The following is an 18,841-nucleotide window of genomic DNA, read 5'->3' on the forward strand; positions in this document are numbered from 1 at the left end:
TACACGACAGTTCCAGACTTAGACGTGTTCGTGCTAAGCAGAGGTTTCTACTCACTCTACCGACGATGTAGGATTTCTCTCCATAGCTTATATCAGGATGTTCTTTTAGTTGTTTTATTTCAGTTTGGATTTTTATTAGGGGTCCACTAAAGTTGGATTCCCGAGTTGTTAAACTTATGGAGTTGGATTGTCAGATTTCAGTATTCAATTTTTAAAGGATTTATATTTAGTTTCTTTCAGCTTAAATTTTATTTCTTATTTCATTTTGTCATCTGTGTTCGATTATAAAATATTAATTGTTTGATATTTCCCTCGGGTTTGGGCTTGGGCCTGATCAACCCGTGTCTCAGATCCGAGGGGTATCACAACATTCAGCACAATAGTCAATGACCTCACTTCCAATGAAAGAAAGGCTTCTATCTGTGGTGAGAGTCTCTGGAATCCCAAATCTGTGTATAATGTGCTTCTTGATGAAACTAATGACTGTTGGTTGCTCACAAGTCTTTAATGGAATGACCTCCACCCACTTGGTGAAATAATCTATTGCAACTACCATATAAGTGTGACCATCTGCAGATGGTGGCCTTAACTTTCCAATGAAGTCTAAAGCCCACCCTCTGAATGGCCATATTTTTACTATTGGCTGCATGTTTATAGCTGGAACTCTCTGGAGCGGGCCATGTTCTTGACATGCAATGCAGGTTTTTGCAAACTCTATGCAGTCTTTTAATATGCCTTTCTAATAATAACTGTACCTTCTAAGAAGCCACCTCATCTTGATTCCAGCTTGGTGTGCTCCGCATATTCCAAGGTGCGATTCTGCCATTACTCTCATAGATTCATCCCTGCCGAGGCATCTGAGCAAAAGTCCATCTTCTTTACTCTTTTTATAGAGATCTCCATCAATCAAAATATAATGAGGTGCCAAAAGTTGAATTCTCTTATCCATGTTGGTACTAGGCTCCTGCAAAAAATGGATGATTGGTGTTCTCCAATGTTCCAAGTCTAAGCCATCTATATCAACATTGAAAATCTCCCATGCTTTCTTTGCAGGCTTGATCCTTTCTGGCTCATCAGCTTGGAAATGACCTGCCATCTCATACCGTGACTCTATAGAAGGAAGAGTCCTTCTTTTGATTGTGATTAAAGTTTCTTCTACACCTGGTGGGACCTTCACTCTGGAAGCTAGCTGTACTAAATCATCAGCCTCCCATTTCAAATGATTTGGCCAATATTTGAGTTGGAATTCATCAAATTGGCAAAGTAATTCCAAAGCCAAAGAATGGAAAGGCCTCAAATGCCAATTAAGACTCTTATATTCTTCAGAAAGTTGGCTGAGTATCAAATTTGAATCTCAAATAATCTGGACCTTCTCCACTTTTAGCTCCAATAGGATTTCCAGCCCAATAATTAGCGCCTCATACTCAGCTTGTTTATTTGTACACTTGAAATCCAAGAAGAAAGAAAATGCGGTTTTTCTCCCCTTTGGTGAAATGATGACTATTCCAGCTCCTCCTCCATCATGAGTGCTTGATCCATCAAACATGAGAGTCCAAGGTGTATAATCAAGGTAGAGATTATTCACCTCACCACATATTTCTGAATCAATCTTGGTGGAAGGATGGTCTGCTAGAAATTCTGCCACCACCCTTCCTTTGACTGCCTTTTGTGGAATATACTTGAAGGAAAACTCTATTAAGGCCAATGACCACTTTCCAATACGTCCAGTGATCAAAGGCCTTGAAAGCATATACTTAATCAAATTTGTTTGAGAATTGATATACACAGCCACTGGCAACATATAGGTTATTAACTTCATAACCGTATAGTATAAGGAAATGCACAACTTTTCAATGGAAGTGTACCTACATTCCACTGGAGTGAGCACCCTACTTAGATAATAGATGGCTTGTTCCTTTCCCCATTCATTGTTCTGAGCTAAAAGAGTTCCAATAGATTCATCAGCGGCCGATAAGAATAATCTTAGAAGCCGCTTCTTAATTGGAGGCATCATCATTGGAGGGTTGACCAAATAGCTTTTTAAACCTTCAAAGGCTTGCTGGTGCTGTTCCGTCCACTTAAACTCCTCAGCACCTTTCAATTTCAACAATGGGGAGAAAGCATGAGTCTTTCCAGCATGGTTGGCAATGAATCTCCTCAAATATCCAACCTGTCCAAGAAACCTTTGTAGTTCTTTCTTAATGGCCGGTGGCTTTGCTTCAATAATTGCCTTTACTTTATTTTAGTCTACCTCAATACCTCTTTGGTGGACTAGAAAACCCAGGAAGTTCCAGCTGAAACCCAAAGGCATACTTTAAAGGATTCATCTTCAACTTGTGCTGCCTCATTCTTTCAAAAGCCATCTTTAAATTATCAAGATGTTGAGCCTTGGCCGAGGATTTGATAATTACGTCATCAATGTAGACTTCCAAGAAATGACCAATCATGTCATAGAAAATGGCATTCATGGCCCTTTGATTTGTTACTCCAGCATTCTTCAATCCAAATGGCATGACAACCCATTCAAAGGTCCCAATAAATCCTGGACATCTGAAAGCCGTCTTGGCAATGTCTTCTTCCGCAATATAAATCTGGTTGTATCCGGAATGCCCATCCATGAATGAAAGAATTTCATTCTTGGTAGCAGAATATACTAATTGGTCAGCAACAGGCATGGGGTATTCATCTTTTGGAGTTGCAAGATTGATATTCCGGAAATCCACACATACCCTTAGCTTGCCATTTTTCTTAATAACTGGAACTATTTTGGAAATCCAGTCAACATACCTGGCGGTTCTTATAAAACCAGCCTTGTGTAGCCTTTCTATCTCTTCTTTGACCTTTAGAACAACTTCTTGGGACATCCTTCTTGGAGGCTACTTGAAAGGCTTAAAACCCTCCTTAATTGGCAACTTATGCTCTACCAACTCTCTGGAAAATCCAAGCATTTCCTCATACGTCCATGCAAAGCAATCTTTATATTCTTCAAGTAAGGAAATCAATTCTTCTCTAAAGATTGGTTCCAAAAGCTTACTGATGTAGGTAGGCCGAAGGTCCTATTCTGTTCCAAGATTAACCTCCAAAAGTGGATCTTGTACTTCAGCCTTGAGATAGTCTAACTTTGTTGGCGCCGCCTTCAAGTCTATTAGCTGGATAGCATCCAACTTGTCTTCAGTATCTTCTATAATCTCCAAAACATTGGTTGAAAATGAAGTACCAGCAACAGCAGCCCTTTCCAGCAGTAGTTCGGCTAGATATGCTTTCAACCTGGCAAGGCAGCAGCTAACCGCCTGGCCAAGTATTCTATTTTCTTTAGGTTTCTCTTCCATAAAAACTTTTGTTTGAAATGTAGTGCTGAACACCGGCCTTGGGTAGAATTGTTGGCCTTAGTGTTTCTTGGAAAAGCTCCCTTACATCTTCTTCCGTAAGAGTTTTTCTCATGGTGGCCTTCTTTGGACGGCCCTTGCTATCATTTCCAATAAATTTGATTGGAACGAATTCTTCACTGTACAACTCAGCATCTGCATGGTAAACCCTTGCCACAAATGGCCGGCTATCAGCTTCCACCACTTTTACCTCATCTCCATCCCAAAATATTAGCATTTAATGGAGTAAAGAAGGAATGCAAAAAATTTGGGTGAATCCATTCGCGGCCTAAGAGCAAATTATAGGCCACTGTAGACTCAATAACAAAGAAGGCTATGATGGAAGTTCTATCTCCCACCATTAGTTCCAACAGTAGGATTCCTTGCGTCTTCGCTATTCCTCCTGTGAATCCACTAATGAACATATCAGTTGGAATGATATCTTCAGGAGACTTTCCAAGCATGCGCATAACATTGACTGGAACAATAATCAATACCGAACCATTGTCCACCAAAACTCTTGCCAAGGGCCTTCCTTCCACTAGCACCTTGATGTACAAAGGTTTAAGCTGCTGAGTCATGCCATATGGTGGCTTTTCTAACACAATTTTCTTTGGCCTCGTGGGGCTGTTCTTTTCAATCACAACCCCCTTTAATTTATGGAGATACTCAGTTTCATCTTCTTCCAAAACTTCTTCTATATAGATACCATCATTTGGTTCCATAATGATTGGCCAAGAACTAGACTGTCCAGGGCTTTCCATGGGAGGACTTGTATCTACTATATTTCCTTCCATTGAATTGGGCTGATTTGGCTGAGGCTCAAAAAACAAAGGAAGAACCATGTGATACCCCTCGGATCCGGGACACGGGTTGATCAGGCCTGGACCCAAACCCGAAGGTTATCAAACAATTAATATGTTAAAACGAACACGGAATACAAAGTGAAATAAGAAATAAAATTAAATAGCTAGAAGAAACTAAATTAATAACCCTTGAATTATAAATATTTTAAATCCAATCATCCAAAACCACCAATCCATACAACTCGGGAATCCTTCTAGAGGACCCCTAATAAAGTCTCGAACTGGAAATAAAACATAAAGCTAAACATAGAGAGTGGTCCTACGTAGTCGGTGGAATGGAAGTTTGTATCTGCTTTACACGATCAACCTTTAATTCTGGAACTACCAAGCACCTGAAAAATAAAGGAGTAGGTCAGGCCCACATGCAAGTCCTGATCTACTACGATCCAAACAGTAATCCGATACGCAGATACATCCTAGAAAGACTCAACAATATCTAGAGTAGTCCATATATGTATATATAGCACACACTATAGGACGCTCGCTAGTCCAGTAGGTCTGTCTCAGCCTACATAGAAGGCAACATGCGAATACGCACCCGAAGGTGGGCATGAGTACCTAGACCTACCAGGGAACAACACCTATGTCCAGTTATCCATCCTAGGTGATATACGCGCCCTAACCATGGTCCTGAGACTCAAGCTCATACCATGGTACATATAATACATATATAAAGTCCGTACTCCTCATACAAAATATCATCCATCTGTATAGTGGTCTGATATATGTATAACAAATCCATCCTGAAACCATAATAGGTCATTCAATTTATTTGATTGACATGACACAAGTAGGTGATGGACTTAACCTTTATGGTTAATCCATACCTTAATCCAAATTAGGTAGGACTTAGTGTTTTGAACTAATCCATTCCTAATATAGGTAGGTCTTAGTGTTTTGAATTAAGTCATCCCTAATATGACACCGTCCCATACCGGTTCATATATATCAATATAAGTAGTACTTAACCTTGTTATGATTAATCCAACTCATTCCAAATTAGGTAGGATTTAGTGCTTGAATTAATCCATACCTAGTATGTCACCGTCCCATACCGGTACATACAATCCTCCAGTTAACATAGTTGACAATACAATATTAAATAGTTATCAACCATACTCTAAGTTATGCACAAGATATATGAATCCATATACATAAATATTAAGCATTTAATACAAGGCCTAAAAAACCATATCCAATGTTGTAAACTGTTATAATATATGCAAATATTTACATCCTCCAACAAGATCCATGAATTGATACAATTTAATTCAACTTAAGTACCAATTAAGTCCAACCTAAGCATAGTTGATTATAAATAAATCACCATACTTAAAACACTGAGGAAACATGATTATATATATCATTGAATCATATAATAAAAATCTGCTAAATTGCAGTGCACAAAACCAGCAAAACGGTGTGCATCATTTAAGTTTTTCTTAAACTTTATATTGTTCCTTCAATTAATCCCATTAGAGATTAATGTTCCTCTATACTAAGTTTAGGTCTAAAACAATTCCATCCAATATTTAAAATAGTTTAAACACAATAGAAATACTCAGAATAGTCAAAACGACGCACAAAAACCCAGTTTGCAATCTACCGTTTTTCTTTAGATTTATTTTGCTCCATTCCTTAGCTCAATCATGGATTAATGTTTTCCATATTAGATTAAGTCTATTATAGTCCTAACACATCAATTAAAATAGTTTATAAGAGATGCTATACACTATACAACTCAAACTACGCACAGAAAAATCAAAAAACAACATACTGTGAGAGTTCTGGACTAGAGCAGGCTCAAAACAAAGTAGAGCCTGCTCTTTTAAGGATTGAGCCTGCTCTAGGGCTCTAAAAGCCTGCTCTAAACAGCCAAGAGCTGGCTCTAAGGATTTTAGAGCTGGCTCTTTCCCCTTTTGGAGCCTGTTTTTGCTCCTTGCATGCCGTTGTCCATTCCTGCTTCATCTTCTTCAACTCCAGTGTTTACTTAGACCCTCTGTGATGTTTTTAATCCTTGTTCTAGGCTCCAACTCAGTCCTAGGTCCATCTTAAATCTCTTAGATCTAATCCCAACATGTATAGGATCTAATTTTTAAAGCCACGAACACAGAACCTCTGCTAGAAATTTTTAAGCAAATTTTTACAGATTTAATTCCAATTAATTTTGTGCAATTAAATATTGTTCTATGGACTTGTTTTAGAGTTCAAACTCAATCCCAAATTAATTACGAGGCATCCAATTATAATACTAAGCTCAATTAGAACAATGCTTAATTGTACACACAGAAGGAACAGATTACAGAATTTCAATGATTATGAAAAACAGTTAATACAATGAGATCAAATAAATTCATATATGCATGGAAGACATGTAATTATGTTTGTTTCAATCCATTTTAGCCTTTAATAAAACCCTGGAGTCAAACTAGGCATGCACAGAACACGAATTAAAGGGAAAGAGATGAACAGAGACTTGCCTCCAATTTCAGATTTTGAAACTGTAAACCCCGTCTCTGAGTTCTCCGTTAACGTTATCGACTACTGTTCTCCACCTCCGGCGCTCTTAGTTCAACCCAAAAGCACTCCACTCCTTCCTCCTTGAGCCTCTATGTATATTAGTCAGACTCACTCTCTGTTTCTCTGTCTCTCCCAACTCTCTGTTACATGAATAGGGTTTACAAAACCCTTGGCAGACTTATACTTATATATTTATAGGTTTTAATTGAAACCCTAATTTAAATCCTAAACCAAACCCTAAAGTAAATCCTAAACCAATTATATGTCGGCTCCAATCCTGGACACGATGTAAAACTTGAAACCCTAATTACCAAAATAGTGAAATCACATAAGCACGTGATTAATTAAACTTAAGAAATACATTTAAATTAATGGAACAAACCAAAATACAATTTAAGCAATTAATTAAAGAAAACACAATTTAAAACGATTAATGAAAGAAAAACACAATTAATTGAATTAAAAATAAAATAAATCAACTAAGCAAATAATTAATTAATTAAAACAAGCAAATAATCAATTAATTTAATAAAATACAATAAACAATTAAATTAAATTCCAGGACTGTCCTTTTAAAATTAAGGGTATTACAAATCACTACCATATTGCAAGTAAATTCACCTGGAAGGCTCCCAAAACAGATTTTCTTGCTGCTTCTGGAATTGTTGGGAATTTCCAAATCTGTTTTATCTTTTGTAGGAGGATTGTCTGTAGTCAAGGAATTTCCAACCTCTGAATCAAGATCTAGCAAATCATCAGGATCTCTTTCCTTTCCTTTAGCTAGAAGTTCTGATAAGTCTGACGGCTTAGTAGTCTTCTTTGGCCAGTTGGACCAACCATGGTCTTTCTCCCATAACCTTCTTCTATCAGCCCTCTTCCTTTGCTGCCCTCGCTTTTGTGTGCAAGTTATATAGAGTCATCATAAATGGGAAACTTGGGATGATCAAGCCTTCTCCATCCCTCATCTTATGAGGTTGGAGGTCTAACCGTTCTTGGTTGGAAATACTCACTCTCCCTTCTAACCCATACCTTTAAGGCCATTTTTGGCTTGGAATGTCTGTCACCTTCAGAACCTCTGTCTTGCCATCTACTACTTTCAAAATTTCTGCTAGGACGAGACCCTGGCTGATAGGAAATTCTATTCCTTTCCAAACTCCTTGGAAGGATTTCAGATTTCCTCTCTGCGCCTTTCTTTCTGGATGAACCCGGCTTTCCTTCTCTGGAATGGTTACAGTAACTGTGTTTTCCACCTTTTAGAAAGTCAGCCGATCGTGGACCTTCCTTTTTTGGCCTCGGTCATCGCTGGACAGCCTCTCCTTTGGAACATCTTTATGATAGCCATCATTCTGAATTTTACATTTGGGGCAACAACCTTGCTGGATTAAGGCTAATTGAGCCTCACGGAGTTACTTTTCTAACTCGGCCAACGTTTTCTCCAAGGATACTGCAGCTTCAGGACTTTTATGTTTTCCACTAGCTCTTGAATATGCCAAGTCCACCTTCTTCTTGGGGTGTTCCGCAGCAAGGGAAGTAACATTCGTGGCAACAACCTTGGGGAAAGGATTTTCGTCAACACCCATGACTTCTATTTTTTCTGGAAACTTCAACTTGCCATCTTCAATCGCCTTTTGCACTATGTTACAGAAAATCACACAATTATTAGTGGAATGCCTCCATGAATTGTGAAATTTGCAATACTCTTTCTCAGCCATTTCTTAGGTCGATGGCATCTTGTGGCCTGTTGTGAAAATCAATTGCTTGTCAGCTATGAGCAAATCAAAAATTTGCTCAGCTTTAGAGATGTCAAAAGAATAACTCTTAGAAGGGTCTGCTCCCTTCCACTTGGAACCAGAAGCAGCCTGCAAGTTGGCCGTGGCTGACTTTGGTTTTGTCAAGGCCTCACAAGTATAGGCCTTCTTTATGTTGAGCTCGGCTACATTTACTTCAAACTCCCCTTCAGTTTCAGTGGTATACACATCATAATTTGGATCACGATAGTAAGTGCCCTTGGAAGAGCTCTTCTGGTCTTGCTCCTCACGAATGAGCTCTTCATACTTAGCCACTCTGCCAGCCAAGTCAAACAAGTCATGAAATTGTACACCTTCAAATTTTTTGCGAAGTTCAAATTCTAGGCCGTTCACAGCCATCTTCACATATTCTTCTGGCAGCAAAGATAAATTACATTTGAACTTGGCCCGCCTATATCTGGACAAGAAGCTCATCACTGACTCTCCAGGTAGTTGATGAAGTCTGGAAAGGTCTGCCATGGACACTTCAAGCTTAGCTATGTAGAACTGAGTATGGAATAAATCCTCAAATTGCTGCCAACTTTGAATAGAGTTGGCTGGCAAGTTGGAATACCACTTGAAAGCATACCCAGTCAGTGTATTTGGAAACAAGCGTACCTTCAGCCATAAATTGGCTGCTGCTTCTCCACATTGGACAGTAAACCGACTGATATGTTCCAAGGTAGACTGTTCGCCCTCTCTATTGAACGTTGCAAACTCTGGAATTCTGAAATTCCTTGGAAATTCAACTTTATCAATGAACTCTGGATAGGGCTTTCTGTAAGTTGGCCTTCTACCCCTTCGAGTTAGACCAAATTCTTGTTAAAGGAATTCTGCAAATTGGCCTCTATCAAGCGCCATAGGTTGTGGAGGGTTGTTGTCTGGCCAACCTTGAGATTGATTAGCCACCTGATGCCCCCCACCCGCCATAAGCAAGGGGTTAGCATCTGCATAGTTGTTTCTGCCACGGTTCCTTCCTCCTTGATCAAGAAGTGGCTCCCTTGGAAAAGGTTGCCCCCCAACCGCCATAGGAATGACCATGGGTGGCCTTGTTGGAACAGGTGCGGCTGGCTGAATGTTCACAGGTGGAACATTCTGTTGTGCTTGAGGGATGTGGTATGGCCATGGTTGGCTAGGCTGATCATGCCAAATTTGCTATGGAAATGCCACAGGTGGAGGATTCTGAACTTGCTGGATGGTTTGCATGGGTGCAGCTTGTGGAACAGTCATTTATCCCACTGGAGCAATCACAGGTGCAGCTGGAGTATGAGTCTGTGCCATTGGAAGGGACTACACCTGCTGCTGAGTTGGAGGGAACGACCCTATATGTTGCTGAGAGGAACTTCCTTCAACAAACGTGGCCAGCCTACTAGCTTGGAAGGCCGACTGTTGAGACCCTTCAGAGTTGTTTGGCCAAGGGGCCAAACCTTGGTTTAAGCTTCCAAGGGTTCGTTCTAACATGGACTCAAACCTCCGAAAGATTTGGTCCACCATTTCTACTAAATTCCGCTCTTGAGAAATAACAGCTTTAGATTGGTCTTGAGCAACTCTGGCTAAGTCTTGAGTGACCTTAGCTTGGTCTTGCGCAAACCTATCTTGCTGCATTGCCGTCATGCGGATGTTGTCCATGATAGGTCCATTTGCCATTATTTGAGCAAAATTTTCCACCATATCATTTTCATCAGGTGCGAATCGTAAACTTTCAACTGGAGATTCACTGACTTGCATCTCTTCTAGTTCGGCAAGGTCTTGAACAGACTTGCCTTGCCTTCTTCCACCAACCATTGAACAATCTGTCTAGATGTCCCGCCGGGCATGCCAATATGTTCGGCTCGCTAAAAAACGCTAGTTCCGCTTTCCAGGTGAATGGAAAGTAGGAGTGGATGTCGGGCATGCCAGGAACTATTGTCATTCCAAAGTGGATATCCGAACAACTATCTAGTAGGAGATTGTAGGGATCACGCGATTGAATGAAGGACTGGAATTACCACCTTCAAGGGTTCTTTTTGCCTTGAAAAAGGACTTTCGAACTGAACTATGGCTAGTGGAAAGGAAAGCTATATTGAAAGTGCAGGACTTCAAAGTAAAGTGTTGGAAAGTAGGAATAGTAAGTGCAAGACTTGAATTAAACATATTGAAAGTGCATTACATGAATGTAAAGATACATGAATGTAAAGAAATTGAAGTGCTGTTGGTTGTGTGTGTTGAACAGGGTTTGCAAACTAGCTCTAAGTGTGCTATTTATAGAGCTTTCCATGCATGCAGCAACTTCGTGTGACAACTTCAACAGCTTCCACGTGGAATGACTTCGGACTGCCATGTGTCCCATGATTCCTCAACAGTTGTAACTTCTTCCATCTTATCCATCTTCTATTGTAGACTCCAACCACGTTTTCTTTTACCTCCAACAAATTTGTGTCGTGGATAGTTTCAAAGTAAATTCCTACGTGTCCTCTTTGTCAATTAGCAAGTGTCCCACGTCTTTGCTCTTCTTTATCATGTCGTCAACCTCTTCCCTTTCTTTCAGACACGATTTCAGCAGCTATTGCCTTGTCATCCATGACCCTTAATCACTTCCTTCGGTTAGTGGTAGTTGTGATACCCCTCGGATCTGAGACACGGGTTGATTAGGCCCAGTCCCAAACCCAATGGAATATCAAACAATTAAAGTATTTTAAAACGAACACAGATGACAAAAAGAAACAATAAAGATAGAATAAAGCTGAAAAAAATAATAATAATAAAACCCTCCATGTATAAATGAAAATTGAAACTCCAATCCTCCAAAACTTCAAGGTTACAACTTGGGAATCCACTGATGGACCCCTAACCAAAAGTTCAACTGAAACTGAAAACTGAAAATAGATAATGCTAAAAACATCGAGAGAAGTCCTACGTAATCAGATGAAGTTGAGACTGTCCTCGACAAGCACGATCAAGCTCTAAAGCTGGAACCGTCCTGTACCTGAAAAGAATAATAAAGGAGTGGGTCAGACCCACGAGCAAGTTCTAATCTAATTGCAATCTATACAGTGACCCGATACGCAGATACACCGTAGACACCTCACAATATCTATCTAGTCCATACGTATAAATATATCCACACTAAGAGACATTCACTAGTCTACAATAGGGGTCTTAACCTGAATAGAATGCAACATGCGAATACGCACCCAAAGGTGGGCATGAGTACCTAGACCTAACAGGGTACACCTCAACCTATTATAACCAACTACGCATCTACTGCGTATACGCACCCTAACCAACGAGTCTGAGACTCAAGCTCAACTCGTGGTACCATAAACATATATATAAAGTTCGTCCAAATCCAGGGTATGTAATTCAACTATTTATTAAACTGACATACAACAAACCAACTAGTTAGTCACTCAACTTATTCAGTTGATATGACTTAACTACCATCCGTTAATCCAAGAAGTCATCCAACTTGGTTACAACTGATCTGACTTAGTCACAATTAGGATTTTAATATCTTTCAATCCATTCCATTAATCCAATAGGTTAAGTTTATGCGTTTTGAGCTAAACCGTCCCTAGTATGTCACCGTCCCATACCGGTACATACAACAGACCAAAAACCACCATCCAAATAATTGCAGAAAGGTATTTAAGATTTCAGCAATTTAAATCCCAGAATTAAACCATGTAGTTGCAGGAAACATTTTAATAGTTTACACAACTAGCATCCAAAGCATGCATAGACCCAATCCAATATATCAATGACTCTATCATGCATTTAGAACAAATTCTATAATCTTATTATAGTCCAACAAATTGCTAAATTAACCTAAACAATTTATTTCGTCCCATCCGATAACAGTGTATTAAGTCATACGCTTTTATACTGTTTTATCTTTTATCTTAGAGACTTAAACCATGCATCAACTAGTTTAATCACACTTAAAATCAAGTAATTAATTCCTCTGTAAAGTCCCCACAATCCATTAGGAATATCCAAAAGCTCAAACAGTGCCCAGAATACCAAACAGTACCTTAAAAACTAAAAAAAATAAAATAAAACCGTATAATGGAGAGGGAGCCTGCTCCAAATTTTGGGAGCAGGCTCTTTCAGCCTAGATCCGGCTCTAGGAGTCCTTAGAGCCGGCTCTACTTGTTGTGGGAGCCGGCTCCCACATCCATGGAGCCGGCTCTCACCTCCTTTGAGAGCCCCTGTTCCCCGTTGCTTCGTTTCAGTCCGTCTGCTCCCTCTCTGATCAGTTCCTACCACTCTGTTGGTTTCTAAAACTAATCTTAGGAGTCTTAATTTAGTCTAGAAGCATCCCCCAAGGTTGTATACAATAATATTGAAAACAATTACAGAATTTACTCAAGCCACTTAAACTAGCATGCTTGGAAAACAATACTGGAACAGGTTTCAGAAACTTTCAGGTCTCTACTGAACCCTCTGTTCCTCTTCACCACTGAACCTACGGATCTTATATCAATCCCATTAACACCCCCATGGTTCATTTACAGAGTCAAAAAAAACATAATCCAAAGACTAGAGTTTCAACAGAGCAACATGCTTAAAGAACAGAAAACTGAAACGAGCCATGCATGAACTGTAACAAAACGGTTTTCAACATAAACAGATCATTCATATGACATATATTAAACATATATCTTCCAGTTATTGATTGATTAAACCCTAGAGATTATCTAGGTGCCCAGAACACGAGCCAAAGAGAAGGAGAAAGAAAAGAACTTGCCTTTGAGTTTCAAACTTGAAACTCTAAATTCCCAATTTCTGTATTTCCCGTTCAATTCCCCACTGCTGTTCCACAAACCCACGTTCCTTCCACCTTGCTCTCACCTATCCTTCCTCTCCTATCTCTCTCTATTTTCCCTCTGTATCCCACGGTCTCTGTTTTTTTTTTTATTACAGAAATTACGTTTAATTATTCTAAAACCCTAAACCACCGTGACACACATACTTATAGGCTTAATGATTAAACCATAATCCATGTATAACTCAGCCCATAAAAACCTAGGTTATACTCACTGTCGGCTCATAAAGCTATCTAGTTTATAAGATACTCGGTTTAATACAGTAACTGATACTAATTTAGTCTATAATTTAATCTAATTAAAATATTTAAATAAACCAATTACACATTAGAAAGACCAAACCAATCCAAATATAGAAAACAAGAAATAATTAACAAAAATAAAATTCATAATTAAACAATAAATGCTAGTTAAACAATTAAAACACTTAAACAATAAATGCCAATTAAATACATGTCACATAGGTAAACAATTAAATAAAATAATTAAACCAAATAATCACGCAAAAATACAATAAAAATAATAAATAAATGCCGAGACTATCATTTTAATATTAGGGGTATTACATTCTTCCCCCCTAATAAAAGGAATTCCGTCCTTGGAATTCGCTCTTACCGTCTTCTAATATTTCAGGAAACTGCGAGCGAATGACATCCTCCCGTTCCCAAGTGGACTCAGCCTCATTGTGATGACTCCACTGCACACGAACCAAAGGGATAACCTTATTGCGAAGGATTTGATCCCGACGGTCAACAATACGACATGGTGGCTCCAAATAAGTTGCATCCGGCTGCAACTCAATCTCCCCAACATCGATATGCTGATACCGATCCACATCTCGCAGAAATTTCCGCAACATGGACACATGGAATACGTTGTGTACGCGGTCCAAATTATCCAGCAGTGCCAACTGATAAGCAACAGCTCCAACTCGATCTGTAATCATGAATGGACCGACAAACCGCGGAGACAACTTCCCTTTCTTCCCAAAGCGCATAACACCCTTCATAGGAGATACTTTGAGAAGAACCTGATCCCCAACCCGAAACTCCAAAGCACGAGTGCGACGATCAGCATAGCTCTTCTGCCTACTTTGGGCAGTACGCATGCGATCTCGAATAAGAGCAGTTTTTTTAAAGGTATCCTTGATGAACTCAGGGCCTAAGAATCGATTCTCTCTAACCTCCATCCAACAAACAGGTGATCGACACGGTCGACCGTATAACGCCTCAAAAGGTGCCATCCCAATAGTCTTCTGGAAACTATTGTTATAAGCAAACTCCACAAGTGGCAAATATTCCTCCCAGTGGCCCTTGAAATCCGGAACACACGACCGAAGCATATCTTCCATAATCTGATTCACCCTCTCAGTCTGTCCGTCAGTCTGAGGATGATAAGTAGTACTAAGGTGTAACTCTGTACCTAAAGCCTGCTGAAAACTCTTCCAAAATCCAGATACAAAGCTCGAATCCCTGTCCGATATAATAGACAATGGAATGCCATGTAGCTTCACAATCTCTGAAATGTAAAGCCTCGCCAACTGCTCCGAAGTGTAGTCAGTACAAATAGGCAAGAAATGAGTTGACTTGGTCAACCGATCCACAATGACCCATATGGAATTATGCCCCTTGAAAGAATTTGGCAACCCTTCCACAAAATCCATAGATATGCTCTCCCATTTCCACTCCGGAATTGGTAGTGGCTGCAGAGCTCCTGGCAGCCTCTGATGATCAATCTTAACCATCTGACAAGTACTACACTGAGAAACAAAAAGAGCAATGTCCCTCTTCATACCTGCCCACCAAAACTGCCGCTTCATATCTTGATACATCTTATCGCCTCCTGGATGAATAGAGAACTCAGAGTGGTGAGTCTCAGTCATCACATCCTTCCTCAAACCATCAGCAGAAGGTACTACTATACGCCCCTTGTACCTCAAACCTCCGTCAGCCCCAACATAGTAAAATGGAACCTCTCCAGAAGCTATCTCTGCAACCTTGTCAATGCACTGCTGATCCGTGAGTTGTGCTTGTAAAACCTTACGAATGATGGAAGGTGTAACCACCATGCAAGCCATAAAAGCATCCGATAACTCATCCACACTCTTCAAAGCATTCCACTCAGTAGTGAATAGAACAGAAAGACTACCAACAGGTCGGCAACTGAGTGCATCCGCCACCACATTCGCTTTCTCTGGGTGGTACTATATAGAAAAATGATAGTCTTTTACAAACTCCAACCATCTGCGCTGTCTCATATTCAGCTCCCTCTGAGTGAACAAGTACTACAGATTCTTGTGATCACTAAATAATCTGAAGGACTCACCCAATAGATAATGCCTCCAAATACGCAAGGCAAAGACCACTGCTGCCAACTCCAAATCATGTGTTGGATAATTAAGCTCATGAGGCTTAAGTTTCCGAGATCCATAAGAAATCGGTCGCTCCTCCTGCATCAATACACATCCAAGACCCTGCAACGAAGCATCCGTGTAAACAAGATACTCTATCCCGCTCTGCGGAGTAGCCAGAACCGGTGCAGAAGTCAGCTTCCTTTTCAGCTCATCAAAAGCTTGCTGACAGTGTTCATCCCACACAAATTGTACACCCTTCTTGGTCAGATGAGTGAGTGGTCCTGCTATCTTGGAAAACCCCTAGATGAATCTCCTGTAATATCCTGCCAGACCGAGAAAACTCCGAATCTCAGTAGGTGATGTAGGCTGTCCCCACTCAACCACCGCTAAAACCTTGGCCGGATCCACTGCTATCCCCTTTTCTGACACCACGTAACACAGAAATTTCACCTCCTGCTGCCAAAATTCACACTTCTCGAACTTTGCATATAACTGGTGCTCACAAAGCGTCTGCAAGACTATGCGAAGATGTCTAGCATGATCATCCTCCGACCGAGAATAGATCAAGATGTCATCAATAAAGACAATAACAAACTGATCCAAATAAGCCCGGAAGACTCTATTCATTAAGTCCATGAATACTGCAAGTGCATTAGTCGTCCCAAACGGCATAACACGAAACTCATAAGAACCATATCTCGTGAGAAATACTGTCTTAGGAACATCCTGCTCCCTAACCCTCAGCTGATGATACCCAGAACGCAGATCAATCTTGGAGAAGTATGTGGCTCCCCTTAACTGATCAAACAAGTCATCAATCCTGGGCAAAGGATACTTGTTACGAATCGTAACCTTGTTCAACTCCCTGTAATCTATACACAGATGAAGCGAACCATCCTTTTTCTTCACAAACAAAACCGGTGCTCCCCAAGGTGATGTACTCCTACGAATAAAACCCTGGCTGAGTAACTGCTGAATCTGATCCCTCAGTTCTCTCATCTCCACCGGTGCCATCCTATAGGGTGCCTTAGCAATAGGCGCAGTGCCTGGAGCTAAGTCTATCACAAAATCAATCTCTCGACTAGGTGGTAACCCTGGAATCTCCTGAAATACATTCGGGAAATCTTGTACAATCGGTATGTTATCCAATGGCACAGTAATCCCCTCCTCATTTTCCTCCTCCACATGAAACAAATAGGTGCTACCGCCCCCTTTAGAATGTGGCATAGCTACTACATACATATCCTAACCAGGTATGGTAAAAATAATAGATCTATCAAAACAATCAACTTGGGCATGGTAGTGAGACAACCAATCCATCCCAAGTATCACATCATAAGTGTGCATGTCCAGGACCAATAGATTGGCTAGAAATCTGAGTCTGCCAATATCTAGTGTCACAGGCCCATCACTCTCATGTATAATAGCTGTATCACCCAATGGTATAGAAATACCCTGAGGTCTAGTGCATACCGTCGTCCTCATCCCAGATAAAGCAACAAAAGTCCTAACTACAAATGAGTGTGTAGCACCTGTATCAAATAAAACACGTCCATGCAAACCATGAATAGGAAACTTACCCTCAATAGTCTGAGGTGCCTGAACATCCTGTGGCATGGGATTATATACCCTGCCATAATGCAACTGCTGTGGTGCTTGTCCCTGAGTCTGCGGCAGTGCCGGTAAAGCCAGATATGTCTGTCCCTGAATCCGTGGAACCTGTGGAGCTGGTAGAGGCACTGGCGCCCTCTGTCCCTGCTGCACATATTGTCCCTGTCCCTGTCCTGCTTTAGGACACTGCCTGGTGGTATGACCATACTCTCCACAAGTGTAACAACTACTCTGGAAAGTACCAAATGGCCTCCTCTGTCGGTTAACCTGTGGCTGACCCTGTCCTGCCTATGGTCCCCCATTCTGTTGCCTCTAAATAGGTGCCCCATTCCGATGAGCATCTGAACCACCCTTGTCATTCTGCCGGTGACCATTGCCGTTCCCCTTTTCAGCTGACTGATTAGTAGAGTCTTTATCACCCCGCTTCTCACCACGAGCCTATCTGATATCCACAGTCAACTGATACTGTTGTAGAGCGGCGTCTACCACCTGAGCATAGGTAGTATAGGCTGGACTACCTATAATAGCTCTCTTGATAGACCACATCAGTCCCTTGACGAAACTGTTACGCTTCTTCTCATCTGTATCCACCTCCTCCGGTGCAAAGAGAGACAAGAGTGTGAACTGCTGCTCATACTCCGCCACTGTCATGTTTCCCTACTGCAGATTTAAAAACTCGATCTTCATAGCTGCCCTGACTGCATAGGGAAAATATTTCTCATCAAAGCGAGCACTGAACTCATCATAAATCAATGTTATCCTCTCCTCTGGGGTGGTAACTGACTCTCACCACTGTAGTGCATCCCCAACTAACTTAAAAGTAGCAAGCATCTGCTTCTGAACCTCCGTGCACTGAACCAAACGAAGATGACGCTCAATGTCCTGTTTCCACTGGTGAGCTGCTCTCGCATCGGTTGAGCCTAAGAACACAGGTGGACTCCCCTTTGTGAAAGAGCTCCTAGCCTTTCCCCAAGAATTCGTCTGAACCACTGGTGCTGGTACAAGTGCCTGCTGAACCTGTGGTTGACTCCGGAGTGCAGCTGTTACCCCAGCCTCTATAGCCCGAGCAACAAGGTCATTGAGGTGCGGAGGAATCTCTAGATCTCTGACCCGACCCTAAGTCTGTTGAACTTCCTCCTGCTCCTCCTGAAACCCTGGTATTTGCTGCTCTTCTTCCATTTGCCGACGTTGTAGACGTTCCTGCTGTCTATGTGCCGCTCTCCTCTGTCGACTGTTCATGTTCTGTCCTCTTTCAGTGTTAACCATGCTGTTAACATAGAAATACAGACATCAGTACAAGTTTAAACGAACCGTAAAAGAATTCAACGAATCCTAAACATAAGCTCTATATAAAAAAAAACGCTACGCGGAAGTCTTGATACGAAACGTCCTAAAGACACTTGAACCTGGAGTGCTCTGATACCAACTGTGATACCCCTCGGATCCGAGACACGGGTTGATCAGGCCCAGGCCCAAACCCGAGGGAATATCAAACAATTAAAGTATTTTAAAACGAACACAGATGACAAAA

At 40.9% G+C, this 18,841-nt stretch overlaps 1 protein-coding gene across 1 annotated transcript; it reads right to left on the bottom strand.

Moving 5' to 3' along the window:
- Positions 1-346: 346 nt before the first annotated feature.
- LOC132266360 (uncharacterized) lies at positions 347-1,096 on the bottom strand. Its single transcript, XM_059767215.1, has 2 exons — positions 756-1,096; positions 347-617 (listed from the first exon to the last, which is right to left on the bottom strand). The coding sequence occupies exons 1-2, from the start codon at positions 1,094-1,096 to the stop codon at positions 347-349; spliced, it is 612 nt and encodes a 203-aa protein (XP_059623198.1).
- Between the last annotated feature and the right edge of the window lie 17,745 nt (positions 1,097-18,841).

Source organism: Cornus florida, unplaced genomic scaffold (assembly GCF_030987335.1).
Source record: "Cornus florida cultivar Cherokee Brave unplaced genomic scaffold, ASM3098733v1 CherokeeBrave_3.0.0_Hap2_Chr07, whole genome shotgun sequence".
Lineage (NCBI taxonomy): Eukaryota > Viridiplantae > Streptophyta > Magnoliopsida > Cornales > Cornaceae > Cornus > Cornus florida.